This window comes from Martes martes (genome assembly GCF_963455335.1).
Source record: "Martes martes genome assembly, chromosome: 10".
NCBI lineage: Eukaryota > Metazoa > Chordata > Mammalia > Carnivora > Mustelidae > Martes > Martes martes.
This window is the reverse complement of record NC_137898.1, coordinates 64280780-64303776: the sequence shown is the minus strand read 5'-3', so window position 1 is coordinate 64303776 and position 22997 is coordinate 64280780. Positions and strand designations below refer to the sequence as shown.

The 22997-nt window shown below is 50.9% G+C and overlaps 1 protein-coding gene across 3 annotated transcripts in view; it reads left to right on the top strand.

The window, feature by feature from the left end:
- Window positions 1-1719: 1719 nt before the first annotated feature.
- The window catches only part of TENM4 (teneurin transmembrane protein 4), a gene marked incomplete at its 5' end in the record, with an annotated part of 373412 nt that continues 352134 nt past the window's right edge, over window positions 1720-22997 (top strand). For 2 of the 3 annotated variants that reach the window (XM_080816827.1, XM_080816826.1), the window contains 2 exons: window positions 1720-2005; window positions 6235-6504. In XM_080816827.1, coding sequence (XP_080672953.1) covers window positions 1783-2005; window positions 6235-6504 — 493 coding nt within the window. The remainder of the gene's footprint in view (window positions 2006-6234; window positions 6505-22997) is intronic. The other variant, XM_080816825.1, reaches the window with a different exon arrangement.

Below are 22997 nucleotides of genomic sequence, written 5' to 3'. Positions count from 1 at the left end.
TTTGTAGATAAGCATACTACCTATATTACATAATTGAAGTAAGGATTAAAATATTGTTAGATAGAACATTAATGAAAGTAAGTACTCAGTACTTAGCTGCTACTAATAACAGTATATTGGCTCTTATTGTAAAACCATTGCTAATATTATGAATAATTAGTCACTGGTATTAACCATGGCTAACCTTACTTTACTGCTTACTCTATAATATCATCACCATTATAGTCATCTGCGGGGATGGGTTGGAGGTGAAGGGCCAGAGGGCACAGAGGCTAGGTGACAGTCACCATACATCCTCAACCAAATTACAACAGAACAGTGCTTTGGGTCAAAAGCTAGGATTGGGTCAATTTAGGGAGTTATAATCAGCCTTTAGAAAAAAAAAGCAAAAGAGAATGAAATAGGAAATATCAGAGTGCATTGTTCATCATGTAGTAACTTCAGTTTTGTGAATCTTATTTCCATTTTATACATATAAATGCACGCATTCGTGTACATAAATATATATATATCCAGTCACAATGTAAGATGCTTTTCAAACTATGGATTGCAGGCAAAAAGGTTTTATACATCCTGGCATAGGAAGTATTATCACTGGTCTTCTGTCCAACCCTGCCCCTCAGGCATTCAGAGGACCAACTGTCATCTTGTCAGCCAGTGCCGGGAGGCTGAATGTTAAGAAACCAGAGTTCGGAACCCTCAGTTTGGGCTCCAGTAAGATGATTTGATTTCTGTGTATCCTGGATCAGGCTCTTTGTCCCAGAACTGATTTCCAGGGGTATTTTGAGAACTAGGCCTCCAAAAGTATCACCTATACATCTTGATTGGCTCTAGTTGCAACCCCATGTCATGGTCGGTCTACTAATGTTGGCTTGGTTACTAATGCACCCTGTGGCCTTGGCTCTGGGTCACTGTTGCCCCATGTATAAAATGGAAGTGAAAATAGTTGTCTTATGTGCTTTATGGTTATTATGGGGCACCAATAAAAATCACAAACGTTTGCACTCTTTGAGTATCATGGAAAACATGTAGAAGGAAGTCTACAGTAGACACTTGGGATCCATGATAAATCCCAAAGACACCAAGTGATAACGTCAGACCATTCTTTGGCTGAGTAAACAGCTTTCCAGGTTAGGACATTTGGACCCATCTGAGTGGGTCTAGAGAGTTCTTTAACGAGATGAACAGAGTTTGCTGTGGAGTGCAGGCTGAGACTTGCCCTGAAGAGGGCCTTTGGGATCTTGGTAGGGAAGAGATACATGCTAAGTGCTCACCCCAGTGCCTGAGTATGGTCATTCATTTCACAAATTCTTAAGTAGCCTCTGCTCTGTGTCAAGCCCTGTCCCAGTTGGGGACATGTTGGGAACAAATACATGATTCCTATGTAGAGAGATTATGGAAATCAGTGTGCTCTGGTCTTTGTTCTCGACTTCCTTGATACCCATCGCTGGAAGAGAGGCTGAGGTGTCTTCGTGGTGGACGGGCGGAGCCGCAGAAGGGGACCGGATTCATCATCAGAGGCCCTGGGTGCAGGGGCCCCCTCTGCTACTAACATGGGTGTGTCAGTGGAACGGGGCCCTTTCCTCCCCAAGTCTTAAGTCCCTCCTCCACAGCCTTGCAGGGCCAATCAGGTGCCGGACAGACCGGGGTATTGCCTCTGCCTCCTGGGGCCTGAGCTCACGCCCTTTCTGCCCTTTCTTTGGTTCCCTGGCTCCAGACCACTCGGCCCTGAGTGCCGCGAGGACCCTGTTCGTGGATGTGGAGGAGCGCGGGCCGGAGGCCATGGACGTGAAGGAGAGAAAGCCCTACCGCTCGCTGACCCGGCGCCGCGACGCCGAGCGCCGCTACACCAGCTCGTCTGCGGACAGCGAGGAGGGCAAAGCTCCGCAGAAGTCCTACAGCTCCAGCGAAACCCTGAAGGCCTATGACCAGGATGCCCGCCTGGCCTATGGCGGCCGCGTCAAGGACATGGTCCCGCAGGAGGCCGAGGAGTTCTGCCGAGCAGGTGAGGGTGGCCGGGGGCGGGGCCGGGGGCAGGTGTGCACCTGGGTGCATGGGCGCATGGGCACGCGGGCACGTGAGCAGGCGGGAGGGCGGGACACAGGTCAGCGCCGGGCCTCGGCTCCTTCGGCTCCTGGATCTGGTCAGAGCCTGCCCGTAACTCATTCTTAGCTTGTTCATCTTCACGCTATTGGCATAAAGAGGTGGTTAGGAGCAAGGGTTGAGTTCGGCGCCGCCACCGGCTCTCGTCTGGCCTCAGTCCTCACCTGTTAGACGGGCTTGAGTCGTCTCCCGCTGCTGAAGAGCGGCGTGATGGAAGTGGTCAGCAGAAATCAAGTGCGGAGTCAGTCAGCTGTTGGTTTTGTTACTCGTCATGTATGTATCCATTCAACAACAAAAAAAAATCACCTTCCTTGCAGCAAGCACTGTCCTAACCTTGGGAGGAAGACGTTCCTGAGACAGACCTAACATCCTGGCACCTGTCTCCTCTCCTTCACTTCCTGAGTATAGTAGTCACCAAAGCCTGTCCCAAATACCTTTCAAATCCGTCCCTCTTCTTCACACCCTCAGCCAAGTGTCCCAGTTCAGACCACTGTAATCTCTCCGGGAGGGTTGACCACTGCCCCTTTCACCTGGTGCTGCCCGCTTTGGGCCATTCTGTGCACTGCAGCTAGAATGAAGTCGGCAATGACTCCCCATTGCCCTCAATCTGAGCTCCTCTACCTGGCATAAGGGACTTTCCCCAATCCGTTTTTCTCCCTGGACTCTTTCATCCCCTATCTCTCCACACCCTCCCACCAGGGCTCCAGCCCGCAGACCCACTCATCATCCCCACAAGAGCCGTGGTATTCCTTCCCCACCCTGGTGCATCAGTGATTGCTGTTCTTCTGCCGAAAGAGCTGTGAGCCTTCTCTGATGCCTGACCGGCTGCTACCAATGGCCGATTCTCCCCCACCTGCTCCCCCTCCAGCCAGGATTAGCCAGACCATGTGCTGTGTAATTTAGATCTGTTTTGGCATTGTTACCTAATCCTTACAACAATGCCAGGCTGAATCATTTGCCCCAGATCTCAGAGGTAAGAGGAACTGGTCTCATGTACACACAGCCCCTCTGAGAGCCTGGCACGAAACCGGCCTTCTTCCGTAGGACCAAATCTACGTGAGAGCCGACCTATCAGGAAGGCTGCCTCTCATGCTTGAAAGAGGAAAGGTCTTCAACTCTTGTCCGGTTTGTGGTTTAGAGCTCAGACTGGCAAGGGACAGATCTGGATTTGGATTCTGGATCTGCCGTTTTGACCAGCCTCAGCTTCCTCACCTGGGCAGTGGGTTACCGGCGATGCCTCCTAATAGTTTGTGCTCATGAAAATTAATGAGGATTGTAAATAAAGCCCTTGACACAGTGCCTGGCACGGAGCAGACGCTTCATAAAGACCGCCTACCATGAATTGCCCACTCTGGGTCTCAAGGAAGGGAAGGAACAAACTGGTATCAAAGCTTTCTTCCAGCTCTCTTCTGCCCGTGCTTGCTAGAGCTCAGCCAGCCCTGACCAGCCCCGTTTGGCCTGTCAGTTGCCCTAGCACATAAGTTTGCACAGAGGAGTCCCCTCTTGTCTATATCAATAATAAGTCAGAAGCATCCCCATCTCACAGGCAGGCATGACCATGGCACTCAACAAAGTACTTCCCTATCCATTACCTCCCTAGATCCTTAAAAATTCTGGGAGGGTAGCAGATCCTAGATTATTGTCTCCATTCTAGAGAGAAGAACTTTGAGGCTCAGGTGATTGCCCCAGCCCAAGATCGCACAGCTTGTTCAGAGGGGTGGTATGTCTACCCATGCCTGGGATCCTCAGGAAAGAGTCCAAAAGGACGTAAAATGAACAGATCATAAGGACTTCTCACATCTGATGAACTAAATCTCCTAAACTCCCACCTCAGGGGGGGCTAGGCTGGCTCACAGGGATCAGGGAGCCCTTAGAGTCAGCCCTCATGAGATGTCTCAGCTCATTCATACTCACGCTGAGTCTGACTGCCTAAAAGGACATGGAGGGCAGGCAAGCCACATGGAAATGGATGCAGCCTGGGCTGTTTATTTCACATTCTTCTAATGTGTGACTTGTCTCCCTTGAGAGGGCCAGCCCATCAAGGCGGCAATATGAGCTGGGGTTGGGGCGGGGAACGAGACAGGGGAGGAGAAGGGAGAGCAGTGAGAGGTAAATGGGACAAGCAGGGCGAATGGTGTACAGAGAGAGTGGGAAGCAAACTGAGGGGATTTAGGCCCCAATTAGGAGTTTCTTCTACTTAGAAGGAGAGCACAAGGGGAGCGAAGGGCACATAACGGGATATTCGAATATTTAACATTCTTCTGACCCCTGCCTTGACCAACCCTTGAACGTCTACCTGACCACTGAGCAGAGCCCAGTGGTCCCTGCTCTGCTGTATCATGGGGAGGCTGAGCATTGTTTCTAGGGAAGGGGCTGGAGTAGCAGAGCAGAGGTGGCGGGCAGTGGGTGGGAGGAGGCTCAGGCATCAGTTGCCCACCAGTATAGAACTCTTCCATGACTATAGCCTCACATTAAGGCTGGAGCAGCATGAACCACCTGAGCACCAGGCTTAAGGAACCCCTCGTCCCACTGCAGCTCTCATTTCAGTAGCAGCCCAGGTCGTGTCTGCTCCCCTCCTTCCCTCTCTATCCATCCACCAAAGTCCTGCCAGACTTCGTGTCTCTTTTCTTACAACTTGCACTGAGCACCCACTCTGTGCCATTACAGAGGTGCTGCTCCCAGAGCCACTGCTCCCAGAGCCGCCTGGGACTTCTGAAGCACAGAGCTGATTTGCAGAGTGATCCCCGTGACTATGGTCAGAGCTCTCCTAGCTGGCTCCCCTTCTCCCTCTCTGGCAGGTCCCCTCCAGGACCAAGGGAGGAGACCTACTCACTTGCCTTTGCAGGCTTTCCTGTTCCTGGCCCTGGTTATAGGAATCCTTCCAAATCTGAACATCTTTTCTTCCTCTATTCTCCAAGTTCACTTTCATCAGCAGACCTCTCCTCTGAGCGCCCGCTCTCTGCCTCCGTGTTCCCAGAACATTCTCCGTGTATCTCCCCACTTTGGACTTCAACCCATAATCATGGTTTTGGTTGTATCTCCCCCACTTGCTGTGAAATCTGGCACCACGCCCTACTCATTGTTGCTGAAGGCCACAGCCAGCTGGAATTGGTTTGGATGTGGGTGCTACCTGATTAGAAGGCCATTTCCCAGATCATTGGTTTAATTGGGATATGGCTCTTGGTGCCTTTGTCCACCCCTCTTTCTCATCCCCAAAATACTCATGGGAATATTAGAAACATGGGAGAAGCTGTCCTTGAATAGACATTGAACGAACATTCAGGTGTAACATGGACGCTGTGTTTCCCATGAAAGGGGAAATCTTACTCAAATACAAATCGCCGAGTGAACTCCCCTCACCCCTGTCTTCCCTGGCCTCAGTCCTGGACGTTGCCAGGCCTTCCTGAGCCCTCCAGTCCTCTCAGCAGCCCAGCTCTGGCTGTGCACTGGGCTCCCTGGATTACTCCAAAGCCTTCGGATTCCCGCCACAGTCCCAGCTCCACATGGCTTGAGGAAGCAGAAGGCAGAGCCCATGGCCTGCGTGAGGCCCAGTTTTCTCCGCCAGTGCCCATCTTCCTTGTCATGCTCCAGGCTTTCCTGGCCTGGCGGAAAGGACCTTCGGGTCCCAGGGCAGCCATCTGCATCCCCTCAACTAGACGTCTGCCCTCCTCAGGAGTGCAGCTTTCTGCCAGGTCCTCCCTGGACTGGACATCAATTTAACAGACATCTCTTGAGCCCGTACTGAGTGCTGGGCAGGGGGATTTAGGGATGAGTCTGACATGGTCCCTGCATCCGCTGAGGGCAGCAGTAGCGGAAGGGTCAGGCCCATGGCCCTACTATGTGGGATGCCTGGGGCCAAGGACTCTTGGAGGGAGCTTGGCTACAAGAAGCAATGACTGCCTCGCAGGGTGTAGGTGTTAGGGGCAACTTCACAAGGGAGGTGCTGTGCGAGGTAGGCCTTAAAGGATGTGGAGGGGTTGGGCCGATAGGGGAGGGGCAGAGGAGCCATTTAGGCAGAGAGGCCCATGCGGAGAACGCCACGCCAGCTCCAAAGACAACAGTGAATCCGCGTTGAGGGGTCTGGTTTCTGGCGGGATGACCCTAACCAAGCTCACCTGCATTTCCTCCCAGGAGCCAACTTCAGCCTGCGGGAGCTGGGGCTGGGAGAGGTGACGCCCCCTCACGGGACCCTGTACCGGACAGACATAGGCCTCCCACACTGCGGCTACTCCATGGGGGCCAGCTCTGACGCCGACGTGGAGGCCGACACCGTGCTGTCCCCCGAGCACCCCGTGCGGCTGTGGGGCCGGAGCACACGATCGGGGCGCAGCTCCTGCCTGTCCAGCCGAGCCAACTCCAACCTCACGCTCACCGACACGGAGCACGAGAACACCGAGACCGGTGAGTGGCCTGCGTGCCCCATGCCAGGCGCCTGGCTCTCGAGGCCAGGCTCTTCATGACAATATTGATTTTCTGCTCCATTGCTGGGGCTTGGGTGACATTGGTGAAAGATTGCTTTGCTCTCAGGGGTCAGAAGTCAGAGCCTCTGCACAGTCACGTGAAATACCCACCCGCTGGTGACACGCCAGAGACTGGGTCGATGTTCTTCGTTTTCAGATCGGGGGGCGCCTAAGGCCCGGGGGGATTACTTGCAAGGTGCCTCTGTATGGGGGAGCAGCGGTAACCAGCCCCCAGTGGCTTGTTGTCCGTCACGTCAGCCGTGTCTGGTCCTGCCCGAATCCTGCTCAGTCTCCAGCCTCCAGGGGCTCCGCAGTCCTGGGCAGTCGCCACAGGTGCGCCCTGCCCCAGGGTCTTATGCTGGTCACAGCACGGCCTTCAGCAGAATCTGTCATATCAGGGTCACAGAACTTGAGGGGTTGCTCCCGCTTTCCCTTGATCTCAGCTGCAGGTCTGGGGACACACAGGCTGTGGACTCTCTAGCCCCGTCTCACCCTGCAGCCCTTCTTCCAAAACCTGAGTGATGCTGTGGGAAAAAAAGAAGGCAGCTAGTTCACATGCCTCCGTTTGCAGGTGAAAGGAAGGGAACTGGTTTCAGAATTTGCCTCCTTCCTTTTGGGACCTTGTTAACTGGTGTCTGAGGGGCTCTAGGGTTAGACACGGCCCTGCGGGGCGCTGCTCAGGCAATCTCCCTTCTCTGGGGCTTTGTTCCCCCCCATGCTCCAGGCAGCTCTGTGGACGCAGGGCAGAACTGAGGAGCCACCTGCTGGGTCTAGCAACCAAGTCCTGGGGAGGGTGGCAGAGACCACGGACAGCCTCTCTGCCCAGGGGAGGAGAGGGCTTTTGTTTCTCAGAAGTCTGATGAGGGGGTCTGCTGGGGCTTCTGTACCGGAGTGAGAAGGGCAATGTGAGTGAAAACTGGGCCAAGCCGGGCACCGGTGCCCCCTACTGGTTTCCAGCTCCAAATGCAGGCTCTTAGTGATCACCGTGCAGGATTCCCCGGACTCAGGGTGGGGACCACGTCAGAGGCGAAGGTTAAGGCAGTTTAGTCTTTGAAAAGGATGCTCTAGCTGGGTTATGCACAGCACAATCCCAGATTTGGAGTCAGGCAGGAGCCCAGGTAAAGTCAGAGTCAGGTGGGAAATTTATTTCCCCAAAGAGTCAGGTACAGCAGAGTTCCAAATATCCATTCCACTACCTCTCCCGGAGAGCTCGGAGGTTTCCTAGGGAAACTGTGCACCTGTCTGAGGGGTAGGGGAGAAGCAGTGCCTAGATGCTGGCTTGGCATTGTCTCCCTCCCTTGGCCCCCAACCAGCCCTGTGAGTGGGCCAGTGACCTAAGTACCTGAAGGAGATACCCCTCTCTGCAATGACAAGCCATCCACTGTCCTTCATCCACCTTCTCATTAAGGCCCAAGCCAAGCCAGCAGACCCTTCTCCCACCACTCCCACCATGCGCTGAACCAGAGCAGGGACTTGATGTGTAAGGCCTGTACAGAGAAAATGGTCTTTGATTAGGAGGCTGGAAACCTCAGTTCCATCACTGACCTGGGGTGTGCCACTGGGTAAGTTGGATCCTTTCTCTGGACCTCCATTTCCTCAACTATAAAATAAGCAGTTTCAACCAAATCTGCATGTCCTGTATCTGAGAATGTTAATAGTGCTTAGGTTGGTGCGGGGATGACAGTAAGAAAGCACTCTGTGGCCAAATAATGTAAGAAACACTATGTTGAATGAATTCAAACCAATTTCTTTACTGCAGGACTTGTCAGAGCCTTTAATCTATTAAAATGTGCATGCTAATGGGTAAATCACCAAAGAGAGATAGAGGCAGCATTCCCCCAGTTGATCGGAGCATGCAACCCTTTGTTCTCAGAGTGTCTGATGGGTTCAGTGTTCTGATGAACACCTTTGGGAACAACTGGACTGGATGACCTGCAGGCCTTTCTGGATGTGGGGTTCTGTGACTCGAGGTGCTTACATTCAGATGAAGGTGCACAAGAAGAAAAAGATAGTAGTGACGTTGTCAGTGAGCAGCTGCTGCTGAGTGGTAGACCCCAAGCACAGTGCCGGTGCTCTAGTTCTCACATTTCATCTCCACTCCCCCCCTCACCACAACACCCCCTTGAAGTAGGTTTTTTTTTTTTAATCCCCTTTGCGCAGAGTAAGGGAACTGCACCAGGGGTTAAGATACCTGCCAGCCACACAGCTAGCAAGACAGGATTTGAACTCAGGCCTGTATGGCTCAAGAATCTTTCTTCTCGTTGTCCTGGTGCCAGTGCATTCCCTCTGCAGCAAAAGGCTGAGGTTGTTTGTCCTTTTGAAGGCTTCTTGCCATGGTGACAAATGATCATTTTTCCATAAAGTCATGACAGAGTGAGGTGCACACCGCCCACATTATTGTGTATTCCCTGAGAGCTGAATTACAGCCGAATTAAGCCTCTGTTGGGTGATAATGACAGAGTCGAGGAGCCTGAAAAGCTTCAGCCTTTGATAACAGGAACGGGAAATGGCTGCCTGCTTCCTCTGGCCAGGCCACCGCCTCCTTCTGATCGTTCGTTTCGATACTGGCTGCAGCCCTTAGGCCTCTCTGTACTCAGGGAAGACAAGCAGGTGAAGGTGGGCAGATGAACCTCACGAAGACCCCCTGGCCTCCACAGCCCCTCCAGGCCCAGACTCCCCGAGCCCAGACACCCGCAGGTGCCCATGTTCCTGTCCACCTGCCCAGAGGTGGGAAGCTACACTCACAGCTGTGTCCTACTTGGGTCTAAATAGTGACAGGAAATCGTACTGGCAGTGCGCGTGCCGTAGGAATGGCCCCTTTTATCTGTGGAGGAGGTCGACAGCGCTCTTGTTCACACTGTTGTCTCTCCACCTTGCAGCTGAGGGGCCCAGGAGGTGAAGATGGAGGGAGCTGGAGCCAGGCCCTTCCCAGGAGTCTGGTTCTGGCTGCTCTCCCTCCCTTCTCCCTGGCCCTCTCATCTCTGTCTCCCTCTCCTGCCCTCCTCTCTTTGTCTTGCATTCCTCTCCAGCCCCAGTTCTTCCTCTTCGATGAGAACTCAGGTCATACTACCAGAACAGGGCTCTGTCACACTGGGTGCACTGGCCAGCCCCTCACTGTGTGGCCGCTCTTTGGGAGTCCAGGGGAGCCACACTGAGGGCCCACTGTGTCAAGCCGCTGCTCACTTGCGATTGCCTTTAATCCTCATGACAATGCCATGGCATTCCCATCTCCCAGATGGGAAAACTGAGGCTCCACAAAGGTCGGCTGACCTGGCAGAGACTATGTGGGTGGTTAAGTCAGCAGGTCAGCTTAACCAGGGTGGGAAGTCAGATCTCCCCAATCCTATAGTCTGAGTGCCTTGCCCAGCTCCACTTGAATCAGTAAGTGCTGGACTCTCAAATGTGTGACCAAGTTCTTCGAGATCCTTACCAGAGGTGGAATGCAAAGTAACCCACAGCGACTTCCAGCCACGGGAAGGAACATCCATTCTGCCTCCCCACCCGGCCTTGCATTAGTCAATAGTAATTGTCAACAGTATTGATAGTGGTGGAGGCTTTTGCTGAGGTCACAGTGATGCTGCACGCAGCTGCCATCAATAATAACTTTTATGGGGTCCATTAAAGGCAATTTCTGCCCCTGAAGGTTAATGTCAGCAGCTTTTATGTCACTGCTTAATATCTAAAATAAATACAGGATTGACTGGGTAACGGAAACACAAATCTTCCATCCCAGGGCCATCAGGCAGAGCCAGCCCTCGGGCCTCTCCTGCTGAGGTGGGGCCAGCAAGCTAGGGGACAACAAGATGTTGGCGTCAAGCCAGGCACACATTCGGCGCTCAATAAATGTTTTTTCACAAAGCAATGGTTGTAGTCCACGCTCCATTCCCAGCCACTGGGTCCAGTTGACACGACATCTCTGTTGTAGATTCCTGTTGTCATTTGTTCTCCATCTATCCCAAGCTCCCTCGGTGTGCCAGGCATTACTCTAGAATCAGGAGCCTGGATGAGTAGCAGAGAGGTGGAGACATGACAGACATCCTTGTGTCTCTGTCTACAGTAGAGGGATAGCAGGCACCATGGCTGGGTCGAAAGAGCAGTGGCTCTGGAGTCTAGTGAGGAGACCCGGCCTCATAGCCTCGCAGTGCCACATTCGGCTCTGAAACCTTGGGTGAGTCCCCATCCTCCCCAAGCCACAGTTCCCTCATTTCTGAAACAACACAGCTGTGGTTACTAGGGACGGAGAGGAAGGGGATGGGGAGTTGGTGTTTAATGGATGCAGAGTTTCGGTTAGGGATGTTGCAGAAATTCTGCAAAGGAATAGTCTGATGGCCATACTACAGTGCGAATGTACTTAATGCCGCTGAGTTGTATGCTTAGCCCTGGTTTAAAGGGTTATATGTGTTTTACCACAATAATAATTTTTAAAAACCCAGAAAAAGCATATCATCTTCTTTCCTTGACGTGTTGCTATGAGCCTATGCTACAACATAGTGAAGCATGTGGGGAGCATGTGAAGCGTGTGGTCTGTGTTGGTCCTTAATTGATGCTAGCTATTAATATTAATTTTTCAAGGAGCTGTAGAATGATGGTGAAAGTAGCCATTGGTTTTACCCTGAGCGTGCAAAGACTCATTCCTTCTTTCCGCTCACGTTATGCACCTGGGCTTGAAGGCCAAGTAGGATTTCACTGAGCATCAGGGCTCTGAGAGAGGCGTTCCCAGCACAGGCAATTGCACAAGCCGGGGCTTAGAGACGTGTGAAGAGGCATGGTAAGTCTGGGGAATAGTGAGAATTTACTCTGTGCTTTAATCCCAGAGGGAAACTGAGAAATGCATCCAGAAAAGAGACGATGAAACAGAATCACGGTTACCCCCAAATTATCACGCAGTCTAGGTGTCAAAAGGGAAATTATTGGTTAACCTAATTAGGCAGCCAAATTGCTTATTCAGAGTCAGAAGATTAGGTGAGCATCTCCAAAGCACAGTGAGAAAGAAGCTCATTACCAGTTTAACTCAATTTATCCTCTACCCTCCCTGGCTCCATGCTCATGAGACGTGGTTTAAAAAATCTATAAGAATATCTATCATTAATTCCCTAAGTGGCCAGAATACGGCAGCTACCCAGTCATCTTGTAGGATAGGAAGCCGGCCTTGGCTTGAGTAGGGATTAGACATCCACATTTGACTTCCCTTCCCAGGAGCTGGCCCATACTCCCTCCCAGGAATGCAGAGGAATTAGGGATTAGACTCTCCGACTGGGCAGTAAAATGAGGGCTGTAAGGCCCTGAGTTCCATAAAGGATTAGAAAGGGCCTATTAGAGAATTTGGGAATCTGAGAATCAAGGAGCTAGAAGAACCTTAGGGACATCAAGCCCATTGACTCAACTTTTCCTCAGTTTCTGGCCAAGGAAACAAATTCAGGTGACCAGCTAGGTGACTTGCTGAAGTTTGCACAGCTAATGAATGGTGGCACCAGGGTTTGAGTCCAGATCTGCCTCTCCCCAGTGCCCATTATCTTTCCTGCCCACTGCAGTCTACAGTTTGCTCTGTTTTATAGAAACTTTTTTGTTAGTTCAACATGTACCATATATATATAAAATCTGGGAGGTGATTCTAAATGTTTCCAGAACATAAAGTTCTTCGTCAATATTGGAAGCTTGCAGGAAAGACAGAATTCATAACCCATTAGAGCTGATTTGGAGCTAGAGATCATACCAGGCCATTCTCGGATTGTGATGTGCTGGAGAAAAGACATTTAAAGTAGGGATCATAGAAGTTTACGAGAAAAATTCCAACCAGAAGAAGTGCTGGCCCCCTGGGCTTTGAGAGGTGGAAAAGACTGACAAGTAAAAAGGGAAAAGAAAGGGTTTTCTGACAAGGCATGAAGATGGACAATGAGTCTGGCAGATAGGGGTACAACTAGGAATATGGGGACAGTGTGCGCGGAGGGAGGGCTGGAGAGTTAGCAGGATCACCTGTCATTTACCAATGGTTTATTGAGCACCTACCACATTGCCAGGCACTGTTTTAGATCTCGGGGTTCCAGCATGATCAAAACAGGCAAAACTACCCACTCCCCAGTGAGGAGACTGGTGATCAACAAGTATGAAAACTACATGATGCAGGATGTTTCCAGATGATAAGTGTTACAGAAAAGGGGACAGGGAATTCCAGGGTGAGAGCAAGGCTGCAGTTCTCAGTATGGTGGCCAAACAAAGCTTCTCTAAGAAGGTGACATTTGAGGCATGGGAGTGAGTGGTGAGGATGTCTGGAAGAGACATGGTCCTGGCAGAAGGAAAAACGGGTTCAAGAGCCTTGAGGCAGAAGTGTGTCTAGCTTGTTTGAAAAGCAACAATGAGACCAGTGTGATTGGAGTAGGGGAGGAGGTCAAAGAGGTGATGTGGGGCAGGTCATTGCATGGGCAGCCACGGGAGGGTCCTGAGCTGAGGAGTGACAGGCTCTGATGAATGCTAGGACAGGAACATTCTGGAAGCTATGTTGAGTTAGACCCTGGTGGGCTACTATTATTATTGCTATAATCTGGAAGAAAGAGGATGGGGACTCAGACAAAGAGGAAGGCTGCAGGCAGTGAAGATGGGATCTGGGCCTGAAGAAGGGAGCAAGTGACCTCTTCCCTGGTCTACCTGGCCTTGTAGCAGTGAGGAGGACCTCCATACTCAGGTTCTGTGACTAAGATGGGCTCCTTCCTCTCATGCCACATCCCATGCTCTTTCATGGCCTTGGTCATGAACCACATCCCTTGCTCATTCTTCATACCACATTCCAGGTTTCTAACCTTGCTTCCTGACTCCCACTCCCAGCCTTGCCCTATCCCCTCATGAGATTCATGGCACCATTCTTTTCTTTTCTTTCTTTCTTTTATTATTATTATTTTGTTGTTGTTGTTATAATTTTGGCTTTCCTTCACCCATTCATTCCAGCCCTTCCTTCTGTTCAGACTGCCTTTGTGAAGTCTAACACAGGGCCTCTTCTCCCTAACATCACATCTGCTAGAATTACCTGTGATCTAGAAGCCAGTATCTGACAGCCACTAATGCTTGTTCTTGGGAGTTCCTTGTAAAAGTACTTTAAGAAGTCCTGGCCCAGTTAAAATGTGCCCCAGTCGGCTCCCCACCCCTCCCCGGCTGTGCTCTGTTGCTCTCCCTGGTGGGCAGAACATGCTAATACAAGAGCACCCGGCTTCTGACTTGGGAAGAGGAAAAGAGATAGGGAGATTCAAAGCTATGCTAAATTAAGATGATTGCATTCTTGAAACTAGGTTAGGACCTGCTGTGTGCAGAGAGGTTCAGCAAACCACAGTTCTGCTTTCAATTTGAGCCAACACGATTTTCAATTCAATGGAAGCAATGATGTGCACAATGACAAACGTCCTACCAGAAGATGTTTCCAGGCATTTTTTTCCCCACCAGTGAGTTCAGCGTTGTCCGGGGAGAATGGCTCAAGGAGTAGTTGGTGGTGGGAAAAGAGCTCCCTGCCCACAGGAGCCTAGTTCCCCTGCCAGGGTATGTGGAGTCCAGGGACAAATTTGGTGTCAGTTTTAGGCTCTGTCACCAATCCCGGTATGACGTTGAACCTCTCACTTCTCCCCTTTGGGCATTAGTTTCCCTATCAGCCAGATGGGGTTTTTGGAATCTCAGGCAGCAAGATAACTTGGAAGGAGAACAGTCTTTGGAGTTGAACTCGGAATCCCAGCTTAGCCACTCAGCAATTGGATAGTTTTGAGCCACCTACTGAATCTCACTGAGCCTTGGTTTCTTCACCTGTAAAATGGGAACAAATGAGTGCTGAGCTCCCAAAGTTGTTACAAGCCTGCCAGGAGACTGTGCGCGTGAAAGAAACAGCTCGGTGTGTTCCAAATTGTGGGTCATGACTGATCCTTAAATAAAAGGTGGGGCTCCTCACCATCATTTAGAATTGTAATAACAAAGAGAACAGAGAAGAGGAGCATAGAGGAGCATAGAGTTCCTATGCAGATGGGGGTCAGTAAGGTCAGTTGTTTTGTGAATTTTTAATTTAATTCTGCTTTACACACAGCATTGATAGAAGGTTATCCCATACAATGTTTTTCTTATTGAAGAGTTGAGTGAGAAAGAAGTAAGTTTAAAAGATGGTACCAGGCATGTAGCAGGACTTTGTGCATGTCGATTCCTCTCCTTCAAGAACCCCTCAGCCTAAAGAGTCCATGATTCATGATGTCAGAGCCTTGTCCAAAAACTGTTGACATTGTATTTTGGGGGCTCCCTTACTGAGAACGAGTATAGATTTGGCAGGGCTTCGTGATTCAGTTGGGCTGAGGGATCAGATCGGCTTGCCCAGTGTCACATAGCTTGTATAGTGACAGCTGGCATCCCTGGTCTATAGATCCCAGCCATTTCTCCTGTGAAAATGGCCAGTGGGGTGGCTCATATGCCCTGGGGTCGCTCTGAGCTGTGAGGACAGCAGGGAAAGCTGACCCCCAGATGGGAAGAGCTGACTCAGGAAGTTCCAGGGGGCTGGAAGGGTCATCCCTGAATTCACAGGGCCCTCTGGGTCTCCGCTCAGCACAGAGGCAACTGGAGAGGAACCCCAGACAACTAGCATGTCGAGTGAAATTTGGCTTCCTCCAACTCGTGGCTCTTGATTACAAATTCAATTACATACTAATCAAGCCAGGCAGATGGACCACAGTACAGAAATGGCTTTCTTTCCTTTGACTTCGGGCTGGAGAGAAGCCTGTGGAACAAAGCAGGGGAGGGGCTCCTGGGAGTTCATGGGGGCCTGATACATGAAGCACAGAGCAGAGAGTTTAACCACGGCCGCTCCCAGGATGCGGAACTGGTCTCTGTGCAAACCCCACCACGTACCTCTTTAGGGAAGCGGTCTCAGAGGAGGCCACACCCTCCCCCAAACTCCTCCCAAACTGGCAGGCCCAACTTCTTGTGACAGTGGGAGAGCAGCAATGGCGAAAAAAAAGGAGCACTAAACTAGCAGCCGGAAGCCTCAAGTCTGATACCTGGCTGTGTGGAGTATTCAAGAAAAGGCAAAAGATTTGTTATGGCTAAGCAAATGGGACACAAGAGGAGATGAAAGAGAGAAAAGCTAGCCTCCGTCATGGTAGAGGACAATTCAAAACTACCGGCTCAAGAGCTCAGCCCTTCTCTCCTGAAGGTTGGAAGGAACCACAGAAAAGGTTTCAACAGGGAGAGGTCAAAGGGGGCTAATTGCCCTGGACCGCACTGGGGTCGAATGATGTCCCTCCCAAAATTCATATGCTGACGCTCCAAGCCCTGCTATGAGGGTACTTGGAGATGGAGCTTTGGGGAGGTAGTTAGGGTTAGATGAGGTCATAAAGGTGAGACCCTCGTGATGGAACTAATGCTTTCGTAGGAAGAGTGAGACGTTGCCCTCTCCATACACGTGCACTGAGGGAGATCCATGTGAGCACGCGGCGGGAGGGCAGCCCTCACCAGAACCTCACTGTGTTGGCACCCTCCACAGCTGCCAGAAGCGTTTCTGTCACTTAAGCCACCCAGTCTGTGGCGTTTTGTTTTGGCAACCCAGGCTGACAAAGACAGCCTTCAAAAGCTTCAGGAACTTGCCAGCCGGGAAGTCACAAAGCTGGTACCCAACACGGGACTGTCGAAATCCAGACCTCTTAACTCCGCCCGTTGGCTCACGGAGACAGGACTGCAAAACTATCCGGGTGACTGACTGCCAATGACTTGGTGGGTTAAAAAGGGGCCAATATGCAAGACCATCGCCTCCAAAATAACAAAACAGAAACAAAACCCTTGATGTTTCACACTTGGAAACACTGGCTCCGGAGTCAGACAGCCCTTCGACTTCCTCGCTGCGTCACACTGTGTTACACGAGCAAGCTTCTGAAACTTTCCGTGCCTCGGTGTCCTCACCTGCACAATGGGCATCATTCTCCTGTCTGCCTCATAGAGTGGTTATGAGAACTAAATGAGCTCAGAGACGGAAGCACGTGGAATCGTGCCTGGCACTCAGAAAGGGCTATGTGAGCTTACACTGCTGCTAACTGTGCAGCACTCTGGGAATTACAGAGTATTTTCCCATCTTGTTGAACATTTGCAACAACCTTGGGGGCAGATAACTCCATCCTCCTTTTTTTGGAAGCGCTCTAAGATCACAGGGCTGCAAAGTGGTGGGATGGAATCCAGTCCCAGGCCCCTCTGACCCTACACCCACACACTGCCGTCCATAACGGGGACTGGCGGCTGGTCAGCCTGCCTCTCTCTGCCAACAAGGACCCCCCAGCCACTGAGGCCTGATTTGCCTCCGGCCAGTTGCTCCCAGGCTGTGCGGTGAGAAAGATCTGAGCCCAGGCTATCAGTTCAAGAAGCAACTTCCCTTCAGATAAGGAGGTGAATCCTTTATGTTCCAAACAATGAAGAGGACTTTTCTCTCCACTACCCGGCTCTGAAATTAGTTTCCTGTGTTCAGCTTTGTCGGACCTTGGCTACAAAACAAATTGCTTTTCTGAATGTGCCTCCAAAAAGGAAATAATCGTATGGAACAAACCCAGTTTCAAGTGTGGTATAAACAAAGGGTGAGTGTTTGCCATTCTAGCTGCTCATAAAGATGGAAGAGGGAGGAGAGAGTGGCCATCCTGGGTGAGAAGTGGGCTGTGAAAATGCAGAGGAAACTCTTGGATAGGAACCAAATGGGCTAAGTCAGAAGGCAGACAACACATCAGAAGTGAGGCGCCCCAGGCATTTCTCTGCTCCTGCAGCCTCACTTGGTCACACAAAAAGAGAGAGACTGCTCAAGTCCAGAGGATTTACCCTTCTTTCTGTGTGCATCTACAGCTTCCCATCATTCATTACCTCAGCCCTAGAGTTAGCAGCGCTGAAAGATGCATTTTATTTGGAGAAAATATTATGTCATTTTTTTCCCCAGCTAGATTTAAAAAGCTCTTCAAAAATCTGCTGTGGCACTGGGCCATTATTACTCACATTTAGGGAGTGTGTAATAGCTCACAGTGTCCTTTAATACCCAGCATTTCATAAATTATCACATTATCTCCCTGGTCCCAGCACCTGAGCCCACACCCTGACTTTGAACCCTGACAGTGGACCTTCGAACTTGGAGCCCACGTGTGGGAAATTGGGGGGGGGGGGCAGTGCCCAAAGCTCAGTGAGTCACTAGAAGGACTTACGGGGCTAAGCATATAGTGGGACACATGGCTGAGGTTTATTGCAGCAGAAGGATACAAAGCAAACCAACAAAGGGAAAAGGAGCTGAGGGCGAAGTCCAGAGGAAACCAGGCACGAGCTCCCGAGCATTCTCTCCCAGCGGAGTCACACAGGGTGGGCCTGCGTCCCCAGCAATAAGTGGTAACGACATGCAAAGCGCAGTCTACCTAGAAGCTCGAGAGCCACCCTGTGCCCAGGGATTTTATCAGACGGCTGGCCGCATCGGTGCCTTCTGCCTAGCTTGTGCCCAGGTTCTAGCATCTCAGAAGGAAAGGCGCCATTATTTGTCCACACAGTTATAGGCACCGTAAAGCCACTCTTACTTACCCTTTAGGGAAGCTTTAATGTCAGGTACGGACCTGTTTACCAGTCATGTTCCCAGACTCCAGCCCAGGGCCAGCCCTGCCAGCAGACCTTTCTCAGCCCCTGGTGCTAACTGTCATGTGTGAGCCGCGTGGACCCCCCTTCTGCGTAACTCGGGAGTCACCCTAGCAGACCACCCCGTGTGGACTTCTCAGGACAGCTTTGTAGCCCTTCACTCTTTCTCTTTCATGTCATAACTCTCAATGTGTGATTACCCACTTGATGAGACCTTGCTTAACAAAGAAAGGTGACTACTAGGGCAATATGGGAGAAGAGAAAATGACCTGATGGATCTTCCGCAGGAAAAGAGACACATGTCTAAATGCTGTCACAGTGGGCCCGGGGCCAGGGCTCCTTGGTCTACAGTTGGATAGATGAGCTGGGGGCGGAGGGAGGGATGTGGTGAAGCTGCATGCACAGCTGTAAGCACCCAGCAGCACATGCTGGGCGGCCTGCTGGTGCCCCATGAGTGCCATGGGGAAGGTGGTGTGGGCTCTGACCCGGGACTCTTGGTGTGAGGAAGAATGGCATGGACCCAGGCAGTATCCTGCAGAGTATTATGTGAGTGCCGGGAATGACCCTGGGTGGCCAGGAAAAGAAACCGTGCCGGAATAAAATGATTCCCAAGACCCCCTATGGCGCCGAGCATCTGCCCAGCGAGAGCTGAGACAGGAGCCCAGGAAGGAGAATGGCCATCACAGTGGCCTCACACTACCTACCCACCCTGGAACACTGTTTTCAGGAATTCCAATGGCAAACATAATAATAATAATAATAATAATAATAATAATAATAATAATGCTTAGGGTTTTGGGGCCAGGATTCCTGCTTGATTCAGAAACAGGCTAGGGGAGAAAGCTTTCCCTGGTGGTCATGTGTAGAAAAGTCCCAGACCCCCTCAACTCTAAGTCAGCCCTCTACTAGGGCAGGGAAACATCAAAATATCTTTAATGCCTTCCAGCCAGAAACCACCAGAAGTTCCCCAGTAGCTGAGTGGGGTTTCTGGACTCCTTCCAGTGAGGCACAACCTGGGGAGCCTTTGGGGGGCCCAGCAGAGGGTGTGAGAAGGAATGTACAGGGTTTGGCCCCATGTCAGGTCATTTGGGGGTGGGTTCAAGGAAGAGGCGCTTTGCTCTGGATTGGCTCCTGTCAGGTGGCGGAGGTAACTCTGTGCCTTGGTGTCTTAAATCTTAAGTAGAACCCAGAAGAATGAAGTCAGGTCAAGTGGTAACTGCCAGAGCAGCGGCCGTGACCCGCACTATCCCGGATGGGGGGACGCGCAGTCATTTTGTGACTTGGTTTGGACAGAGTTCCAGTTTTGTTGGAGTTAGAGGCATGATCACAGAGTGGTTTTTGTCTTAGTCTGTTCCAGTCAGAGCCCCCATCAGAAGTAGGTATGTGAGATTGTTCAACAGGAGAGAGCCGGGCAGGCTCCTGGCTGCCGGGGACTGCTTTGTGCTTGTCTCCTTCTCGTCCCAAATCAAAAGACAAGGGAACAGACCCACAATACCAGGATGGCGGCTTGCTTCCAGAGCCTTCAGTGACCTGTGTCCATGGTAAATCTCAGTATCCCAGGAAGATAATAATGAAAATTACTCAATACTCAGCACAATTATATGAAGTAAGTACTATGAAATACTTATTTAAAGATATGGCTCAAGAAATAATACACGTTGTTTATGGAGTCCTTATTATTGGTCATGTAAACATGAGCCTCTTTACATAATCTCATTTCAGCCTCTTAATATCTCTGTAAGGTTGGCATTTTGGTTTTGGCAGATTAGGAAATAGAGGCCTGGACAGGGTAAGTGGCTTCCCTTGAGGACACCTAGGTAAGAAATGGTGAGGGCTGAATTCAAACACGGATCTGCCAACTCCCAAACCTGTGTGTTTCCCCTGTCATAGGCCTCTTTGACACATGGCTACCTACGGCAGTGACAGAGATGACTTTCCAAGCTATGGCGGAGACTGATCTTAGTCCAAAGAGCATGACAGCTCTGGAACTCATCTGAAGGATGTTCACAGACGGGCAGTGGGGGGAAGTAGGGGTCAAGACCACAGAGTGGCACAGGCCGCCCACACCCAGACCCTGGCAGAGTGTGGCGGTTCCTGAGAGCTGCTATCGTGGGCCCAGCAACGTGAGCTCCTCCTGGCATCCCCTGAGAGGGACGATCTATTTCAGGGGTGAGGGACGTGAGCTGGATCTATTTTTTTTTTAATTCTTGCACAGTTGGCAGATTAATATGAAAAGGAGCTGCCCGTTATCAATTAACTTTGTATTCCACCACGACGATGTCTTAATGAAACTCCGTATGTATAGCTCAGAAGCTGGGGTGGGAGTTTTAAGTAGGAGTGATGGTTCACCTTGCCATCCCCTTCAGAGGGCCAGCGTTGTTTGACTGGGGGAGGGAGATGAATTTGAAGAACTGCTGAAGTTGGTGCCTTGGCCAGAGGCATTATTTTTCTTTCAGTAGTCCATTTTGTATTTATCTAGCAAGCTTTTCACAGATCTGTGTAGCTGTAGGCAAGACCATGGTTCTTTCATCTGTTTCAGTATAATCAGGGCCTGGTCCGTGAGCTTGTGCAAATAGGGATAGCTTAGAACAGTTTGTACAGCATCTGGGGAACGATCACGCCCATGTTTTGGAGGACTAGACTGAGGCCCAGAAAGCAAACAGGAAAGGGCTTGAACACTTACCAGATGCTCTGTTGGTTTCCTAGGGCTATTGTAACGAAACATCACTGACCAGAGCCTTGAAACAGAAAGAACGTATTGCCTCGCAGTCCTGGAGGTTAGAGGGCTGAGATCGGAGTGTGGACAGAGCCACATTCCCACTGAAATGTGCGAGGGCATCTTTCCCGGTGTCTTCCTAGTTTCTGATGGGTTGCTGGCGATCATTGGCACTCCTTGGCTTGCCACGGCAGGATGTCAATCCCTGTCTTCTTTGATACCTGGTGTGCTCTCTATACGTCTCTGTCTTCACGTAGCCATCTTCAGCTAAGAAGACCGGTCGTGGTGAATTAGAGGCCCAGCCTAAGCCATCATCTTAACTCATTCCATCTGTAATGACCCTATTTCTCCATCCTGGGATGCTAGGAGTTAGGACTTCATCTTAGACTGCTCAGGCTGCCCTCCCAACCACTAACAACCACACAACATACACTTACTTCACACATTTTTGGAGGCTGGGAAGTCCAAGACCAAGGCGCCAGCAGATTCAAGTGTCTTGTTAGATGGCGCCTTCTTGCTGTGTCCTCACATGGCAGAGGGGTGAGGGAGCTCTCGGGGGTCCATTTCATAAGGGCACTCATTCCCTTCTTGAGGGCCGCTGACATAATTACCTCCCAAAGCCCCCACCCCTGAAACTATCACATTGGAGGCTAGCACTCCAACCTATGAATTTTAGGGGGACACAAACATTCTGTTTATAGCAGACTTCAACTTCTCTGGCTTGGGTGGGGTGGCTAATTCAATCCGTGACAGACGTTTATGAGGTGCTAGGCACCTGACACCCTTCGACCCCACTGCCCCTTGGCAACCTGGCTCCTAAGTGAATTTGGAACTTCTTTGTGCCTTAGGAATGGTAAAGAGGAGAAACCGTTCTAGTCTGAATGTCATGCCAATTGCGACTCTCCACGCTGAATTCTAGGGCTCCTAAGGCCTGCTCTAGCTTCCTTCCCTCTCCTTGGCACATAGCACTTCACAGCTTGAGCCAGTGGGGTCAGAACACCAAATTTTAAGCCTCATCTAAGCAGGCGAGCCCCTTCATTAGAGATGTGGGAGCCATAGAGAAGATTCCCACTGAGACGACGTGGTGACTAGGGGGCTTTGCCGTTAACAGCAGCGAGTGCGTGTGCAAACATGTGTGTGCTGTGTTCAAGGACTCTGCTAAGTGGCTGGTTGGAGCATGGGGGACGGGGTAGGAACACGTGTATGTGTGGGATTGCGAGTGAAAAGGACAGATCTACTTGATGGTGTGTGAGTACAACCATACACATGGTGATGCGTGTGTCACAGTGTTGGCAGAGGAATTAACGTGCCACCGCCTGGGGGAACACGTGAACAGGAGTGAACAGGTTTGCCTGCACGTGGAGTATGTCCATGTGAGCGAGGGAGTGGGTAGGATTTCTGCCAGATCCCTGCTGTAATTTAGAATCAGCCAGCACCCAGAGGTGAAGCCTTTCCTTCTAGAAAGATGGGGAAGAAAGGCTTTGGGGGCTTTTTTTTATTTGGGAAAAAAAGAGAAAGAGAGAGAGAGAGAGAGAGGCATCATCCAGTTAGTGGTTGTTAATTAGGAACAGGTCCCAGGGAAGCTGCATGTGCAGCAGCACCGATAAATCACTCATTAACTGTCCATGGCTGCCTGCCTCCAAGTCGGGCTTCTCTGTAGCTGGAGCTCAGTGGCGCCCGGGCCAGGGCCTTCCCACTGTAGAGGAGATGGGAAGGGATGGTGTATCTCCCAGACCCTGGCCTATCCGTGTCCCCAGGAGGCGCTACACAGGAGAAAGGGTGGAGCCCCCATTCATTGGTTCATGGACTCAAGGCCAAGTTTCTATGCATCCAGAGCCCCCTTCCCCCCACCATCCCCCAGGACCCTTCATCTCTCACCATTCTGGGTTGATTCAGACTCCAGTTCAAGTGTTCCCTGGTCACAGCCTCTGCTGCAGCCTTGCACATGCGTGTTAGAGCTGATGCTGTGTGTCTCCCAGTGTCTCACATAGAAGGGAGCATGGGGTGGGTACTCAGCACATAAATTCTTGCTTGACCCGCCCTTGCCAATTTTGTCACCAAAGTAATACCCCGGCAATATTTTAAAGTATTGAATTTAGCTAAAACCACCATAGACTTTCCCA